The sequence below is a fragment of the Capsicum annuum genome, chromosome 7 (assembly GCF_002878395.1).
Source record: "Capsicum annuum cultivar UCD-10X-F1 chromosome 7, UCD10Xv1.1, whole genome shotgun sequence".
Taxonomy (NCBI): domain Eukaryota; kingdom Viridiplantae; phylum Streptophyta; class Magnoliopsida; order Solanales; family Solanaceae; genus Capsicum; species Capsicum annuum.
This window is the reverse complement of record NC_061117.1, coordinates 60,777,801-60,785,632: the sequence shown is the minus strand read 5'-3', so window position 1 is coordinate 60,785,632 and position 7,832 is coordinate 60,777,801. Positions and strand designations below refer to the sequence as shown.

Genomic DNA, 7,832 nt, shown 5'->3' with positions numbered 1-7,832 from the left:
ATTGTACTTCTTTCAATAAAAAACATAAATATAAGAGATACAAAATATTTGTATCAGACATAGAGGACTAAGATATATTATGTATCTCTAATACATAATTATGTATCTCAGTGTAGATACATTACATTATAATTTTTTAATAAAAAAATATAAATATAAGATATACAACATATGCATTTGTATTAGATACAAAGAACTAAGATATACTATGTATTTTAGTACATAATTATGTATCTTAGTGCAAATACATTAAATTATCGAAAAAGGGCTAGAAATACCCTTCAAGTACTAGAAATGGTTGTAAAATACCCTCCATCTATCTTTGAACTCTAAAATGCCCTTCCATCCACCTATAGGGCTCAAAAATACCCTTCCACTTAACAGACATCCGATTAGGCTTTAATTTAACACATGACAGCTTGTCATTGCTTAGAAATTTAATTAATTAACATCTAATTATTTGTAAAACCCAACTTAATTTCCACTTCAACTACCCACCCATCTTCCCAACCCAATGACCCAACCCAACATAACAACTAAAATGGAAAACTATTCTAGACATTAGTTTCATCTTCTAAAAAATTCAATCGCAATTTTAGGGTTTCTCAAAAATTCAAGCGCGGTTTCTTAGCTGCCAGACGCCGGCGCTGGAGAACCGACGACTTTGTCGACGACGGACCAGTGCCAAAACGTGCGCCAAGCCTCTGCCAAATCAGTAGATACCTACAGCTCCTCCAAAAAATCCTAAAAACAGATTTGGAGGAGCTATATGTAGCTTTTTGGGTTCAACAACAGATTTTTTAGCACCAAGAATGTTGCTAGGAGATAAAGAAGAGTTACCTTTAGGGTCACCAACTGAATGCAATGCATTTTCATCAACTTTAACACACTTTGATTCATCGGTATTCAAATTAGTTGAGTTCTGTGATGAATCGGCCCTGACATTCATAAGGGATACATTTCTTGAGATATTTTGAACCATATCTACTGACCAATTTTGATTTACAGTCGTCGGAAGCACCACAGCCGTGAAATTAACGTTTTGAAATTCTAATTTCAAAATTAGACACGTTCTATGAAGAAATCGAAAGGGATTTTGTGAAATTTGTGTTCCTGACCTCATTTGGATTCGATTGGCGTTGAAATTGTTGGATTTGGAGTTCTGCTGCTACAGACAAAATTTTTTATCTCAAATTGACATCGATTGATGCCGTATTTTTTGGATCTTCTAGATGAGGTTTGTTCCCCTGAAGGAGGCGCTCTGTTTGGTGTTGAGTTTTTCCCGTTTGATGGTGAGCTGCGGCGGCGGCGCCACTGTTGAAAATCACAAACGATCGCTCCGCGTTGAAATACAAATTCCCAATGTTTGAGACAGTATTTTTTGGGGATTTTTGTTGGGTTAGGTTCACCGAGGCTTGGCACACGTTTTGGCACTGGTCCGCTGCTGTTAAAGTCGCTGGAGCTCCGGCGTCGGCGTCGACGTCAGGTAGCTTAGAAACCACAATTAAATTTTTGAGAAATCCTAAAATTGCGATTGAATTTTTGAGACGATGAAACTAATGTCTAGAATGGTTTCCCCCTTTAGTTGTTATGTTTGGGTCGGGTCATTGGATTGGGCAGATGGGTGGGTAGTTTAAGTGAAAATTAAGTTGGGTTTTAAAAATAATTAGATATTAATTAATTAAATTTCTAACCAATGACAAGCTGCCATATGTTAAATTAAAGCCCAATCAGATGTCTGTTAAGTGGAAGGGTATTTTTGAGCCCTATAGGTGGATGGAAGAGTATTTTAGAACCCAAAAATAGATGAAGTGTATTTTAAAACCATTTTTAGTACTTGAAGGGTGTTTCTGACCCTTTTCCGTTAAATTATATTTTTTTCTATAAAAAACATAAATATAAAAAATACAAAATATGCATTTGTATCGGATAAATTATTAATTTTATTTAATATATTCATGTATTCGATACATAGTATAGTCTAAAATAAGTTATAATAATGTATTAGATTCATGAGGTAGAATCAATTCTTGATCTTCAAAAATATAACTAGTGACGGAGGATTTGGTGATGTATCTTGACCTTTATCGCCTTTTGTACCAACAAGATCAATCCAGATAAGGGCAAAAGTTTGCATAGGACGCAAGTTAGTAATCTCTTGGTTCAATGGTAGAAATGAAACCCATTTAAGCTTTTGTTTGCCTTTTTGACAAGGGTTCAAAAAGTAAAACTAAAATGATCGGGTGAGAAAAGTTGAAGGAAAAAAAGAAAAAGTTTTTTACCCAAAACTAACAAAAAAATGATTGAGCTGACTTAAATGAAGGAAACCAAAAAAATCATAAATAGAGATCAGAAGTGATCAGATAATTTTGGAGAAATCAAAAAAGGGGTGAATTTGATACTACTACTTTAACGTTCGATATTTTTTATGAAAAATAAATGCTATTCCTTTTAGCTTTCGTTTCTTTAATTGTAGTAGTAAAGTTTTCTGAAAAATACTTTTAAAGGAAGAGGAGGTTAGATATTAATGGTATTAAATTGATAAAGAGAAGATATTCAGGTAAATTTTTAGGGGGCATTAATATATCCTAATTTTTAGGGTAGAAGTTATGTATCTGAAAATTTAAAAAGAGAGTGTAAATTGGAGATATTTGTATTTTTTACAAAGTGAAGAAGTTTTTAGTATTTTAGGTAATTTAAGTTGTATTTTGTAAAAATTTTCATTTTATTTATGGGCTCTGAAATTTGTATATAGATGGTGTATCTTCACTTTTTCTGTTGTTTTTACATGTTTGAATATATGAAATTTGTAAACAATTATGCATTACTGAGATTAAAAATATATATTATGATAAATTTAATGATACCATCGGCCATACTGGAAAAAAAAACGCAATACTTGTTCCTTTTCAATAATCTTGTTGTCAAAACGATGAAATAATAATACAATTCTAAATAAACAAGAGAGATAATGACAGTATGTATAATAGGATTTCTGAATGGATTTAAATGTTACTTCCATGTTTGTGGGGAAAAAAATTACACCATATATTTTTCATTTTTCCTCCTTTGTTAAGTTCTGATAAAATTCTACTAAGTTTTGAAAGTGAAAACTGTTAAAAACTTTGTAAAACATAACTACTCTCATACACGTTTTTACCCCTTCTACAAAAGCACCAATAAATGCTCTTTCCATATATGTGTGAGTTTAAAATTTTCTCAATTACATTCTGTATTAGTTCCTTCCATATGGTTAAATTATTTTTATTTCCTTTTTTATTAATTTGTCTTAAGTACCTCTACAGCATGCAGTAAGTTCAGATATAACCACCCCCTAACACAAACAAGTAGGAAAAGCACTGACATGAATTAGACACAGTTATGTTTCTGCAAACTCCTAAGCACAAAACCTCTAGGCTAGCTCTAGTGATTAGGAATTTTTAACGTTTTTTTTTAATAAACAAAAAGGTTTCAAAGTTAGCTTAAAGAAGAGTTTCGTTTAGAATTTTGAATTTGTATAACATGAGAACACTCTTACTAAATTCGCCAACATCTACACTGCAGAAATGATAAATGAGAGAAGGATAAGAAAACTATTTCCAAATAAAAGCCAAGTATTTGGTTGGTTCTTCAAGTTATGAAAACATCCTCCAAACAGAATGCAAGTTACAAACGAATCAAGAGGAGATCGAAAATTCATGAGCACATTATGGGCATTCATCGCATGATCCTAATATGCAAGCATGCTCGAGTAAGATACAATTGGAATAAATAATTGAACAGAAGTTAAGTACTTACAACTAGTTATGACTGCCACTGGCCTCCAGTAGAATTGTGCTAATGTACAGGGATTTGCTTTGCAAAAATCTGCAGTCTGATTACTAAAGAATCAAAAGCCTATTGAAATCGCATCCTCTTCTCTGAGTTCTTTTTAACTCTATCAGGTGATCGCCTCTTTGATGCAGATGCAAGGTTCTCCTTTGCCTTTCCACTGTTGATAAACTGAGAGAAAGACAGGATGGGTGGTAACTTTGCACTTGCGGATCCATGTGAGGGTGAGGCTGATGACCTAATTGGATCTTGTGATCCAGCTTTATCGTGGACTTTTTCCTCATTAACCTTGGCTGTTATAGGCACTGAAAGATTTGATGATGCTGGAGGGCAATTGGCTATGGATGTTACATTCTCAGGAGGAGCAGGATTAGAAGTCCTGAGCTTATTCACCAATTCCATAGGACCTTCCGTAGAAAGCCACCTAGCTGTGCTTGCCATTTGTGATAAATAGAACGACTTCCCACTTTTGCCATACTTCTTGTAACATTCATTTTCAAGGAAAACTACAGATTTTGCAATGTCAATCCTGCAAAATACACAGCAAGTAAAAACACCAATAATAGAGCAGAGTTTTATGTCAAAGAAGAAACTCTTTTAGCTACAAATTCTGAAATATAATAAAGACCAATTTCATACATCGAATCACTGACCATCTGCTGGTTTTGCTTTATTGCATTCAGCAATCTCTGCTTGCCTGCTTCCCTCAGTGTTTCGGGTATGGCATTCTTGTCAAGTTTATTGACCTAGTAATGGTAAAATAATATGTTAGGCCATGCAGACAACTGTTAGTTACACCACATTAGGTTGGGATTAAAACAGCTCGCATAGTTGGAAGTGGAAGAGGAGGGTTATAGGCAATTTTCCTCATTTAATAAAAAAGTAAAACTAGAGAGCCTGATATATCCTCATAACCAAAAAACCCAGAGAAAATTATTCATATTCCACCTAAGAGGAGTAAACTAACGACACTCTCGTCTTTACCCTTCTCAAAACCTCTAGGCTAAGGTCTAGAAAAGTAAGATACCAGGAGTTCTGTGAAAGCTGAATGTAGAAAAAGCGTAGAAAAAGCATATTATCATGTCGATGGGGATTTCTTGATTCAGATCCTGAAGGATATGGATTTTCATATAAAATGGCTGAAATGGATTTCTTTTTGCATCAAAACTGTAAGATTTTCAGTTCTAATAAATGGAATCCCTGAGGGTTTTCCCCCCTTTCAAAAGGGATTGAGGCAAAAGGGAATCCCTTGTCTCTTTTGTTCTTTATTATTGATATCGACGGTGATCTAAACAATATGCTGAAAATGGTTAGTGCTAGTGGTTTGATTAGAGGTTATTAGATAAATAGCATGAATGGTGGTATGGAGATCTCTCAGTTACTATGTTGATGACCCACTAATCTTTTGTGAAGTTAAAGGTGAGCAATTAAGCGTGACCAGACTGATTCTTACAGGTTTTGAAGCAGTATCTGACCTTCACGTCAACCTGGGAAAGTCTCTTACTTTTTGTCAATGAGATTGAAGATCTTTTTGTGCTGGCTAGTGTTCTGGGATGTGATACTGCAATACCACCTACATTATATTCGGGATTGGATTTGGGGCAATAAAAGAGGTCCATGGAGATATGGAATGGTGTGATTGATAAATGTGAAAAGAGGTTACCAAGATGGAAGGCACCATACTATCTTTTGGGGTGGGATGGAAGGATTATAATAATTAATAGCATTCTGGATGCATTGCTCACATATGTTATGTTCCTTTTTTCCCTACCTGCTAAGGTCAAAAATGACTAGACTCCTTGAGAGAAGCTAAAATACTTTCATTTAGTTGGGCTAAAATTTGTGATGTCCAGCAAAATAGAAGGGGGATTGGGGTCAGAAACTTCAGATTGCACAACAAAAATCTATGATGAAAATGGCTATAGGAGATTTAATATAGAAGACAGTTCCCAATGGAAGAGGGTGACTATTTAAAAAAATTTGGCACCTAAGACAATAGATTACAAAGCCAGTCAAGTTTTCATACGAGGCAATCATATGGAAAGCAATTAGGAAACGTTAGGAGGGAATAGGAATATGCTTTAAACATTGGGTTCACAATTGGTGATGGAAGGAGAATGCCATTTTGGAGTAACAATTAGTTAGGGCATGATCCTCTTAAGGATTTGTTCTCTGATTTATTTTGCTTAACAACTACATCTTAGGCTACATTAGAGGAGGCATGGAGTTCTAGAGGATGGAACCTTTCTTTCAAAAGTCAAAGGACTAGGAGAAAAGGGTGACTGAAAAGCTGAAGACGTTTTTTTTTCATGGTTCCAGGAATGATGAGGATTCAGTTACATGGAATGGAGGAAAAAACAAGAGATTCTCAGTTAGTTCTGCATATTCCTTACTTTTAGAATCAGCTCACACCCCAGATTGGTCATGGAAGTTATCTAGAAAATAAAAGTTCCCTACAAGGTGACATTCTTTTGCAGGGCTTGTTATCAAGAGAGCTTGTTGACTCATGACATTATAAAAGACAGGGATTCAACTAAGTTCCAGCTGCTTTTTGTGCCAAGAGAAGGAAGAAAGTAATAGTCACCTCTTCCTTCATCGTAAAGTAACTCATGTACTGTGGCAGTTATTCTTTGCCTTAGCTGAGATCCAATGGATGATCCCAAAGAACACTAACCTACTAAGGACCTATTATGGTTCTGGAACAACATTAGAACAAAGAACAGACATAAGAGGTGGTGGAGAATGGCCCCAGCATGCATATGGTGGACTGTGGAAAGAAAAGAATACTAGTGCTTTGAGAATAGTAGTTCCAAACAAAGTAATAAGTTGAATTGTTTTTGGTCTTTTCAATTCTGGTATAAAGAGAAGTATATAAAAGATGTAGAATCACTTGTAGATTCTTGTGACTCCTTGTACGGCACAAGGTACCTATAATCTGTAAGGGGTCGTTTTGGTAGTGTATAAGAATAGTGCAAAATATGATGTATTAGTAAAGTAATGCTGGTATTAGTAATGCTTGCATTAGTAATGTTGAGATTTTTCTTATGCAGTGTATGGTTTGATATATTAAAAATAGAATGCATTGCATAATTCCTTTTTAAAAAAGTATTTGTTTACAAAATTATCCTCCACAAATATGGTGGAAAGGATGTGGAAAAGGTTTCGAAAGGCTATTGTGTCTTTAACCATGCTAATGCATGCATTAGAACTCATTACATTACTAATACCATGGATTTCCATGTATTAGATATACACACCTTAATACCAAATAGAATGTTAGATATACATAGGTTAAAAAAGTGTACCAAACAAGGTACTAGTAATACACAAAGCTAATGCATGCATTATTTTTTCTAGTGCACTCTACCAAACTACCCCTAAAGATTTGATTGCCAGCATCATCTTCACACAGATGAATAACTTGTTATCTGACTCAAAAACAATATAATTTCTTCTGGCATAGAATTTTTTAAAAAGTTAACCATCTGGTATCCAGAACTCACTTGCCCAACTAATCAATATTTGCTCCACATAAGGCCCACGAAGAGAAAGGGGCTCCCAACCAGAAATTTCTCCATTCCCTGGGCATGAATCCAGACCTCTGGGGCGTTCCGCACAAAATGGGAATGGGCTAGGGTTATGAGCTTCTCTAATGATCAAGTTGATTCCATGATTATAAGTTCATTCCACAATGGACCAAGATGGAATAGGGTTATATACATGATGAGAAGGAGTCATTCGAGACTATTTAAATAGATATTATATTTACATATGGATCCCTATGTCATCACATTCCTTAGGATTAGGAATACGTGTAATTGGACTGGCCCCTACTCACCTCTTTGAGTGAATCGAGAAATAGGTTTGATCGTCACATTTTTTATATATTTCAGGAATTGCATTCTCATGATAATTCAAATCGAAGTGATCGGATGTCCAACTCGGGCCTATATAACATGACCGATTAATAGATATCGCATATCCCATGCATCACACTAGAT

The 7,832-nt window shown here is 34.9% G+C and overlaps 1 protein-coding gene across 1 annotated transcript in view; it reads right to left on the bottom strand.

Moving 5' to 3' along the window:
• Nucleotides 1–3,596: 3,596 nt before the first annotated feature.
• Nucleotides 3,597–7,832, bottom strand: part of LOC107855750 (ATP-dependent DNA helicase Q-like 3) — a 29,566-nt gene continuing 25,330 nt past the window's right edge. The window contains 2 exon segments of the mRNA XM_047393981.1: nt 3,597–4,360; nt 4,471–4,577. Coding sequence (XP_047249937.1) covers nt 3,898–4,360; nt 4,471–4,577 — 570 coding nt within the window. The 3' untranslated portion in view covers nt 3,597–3,897.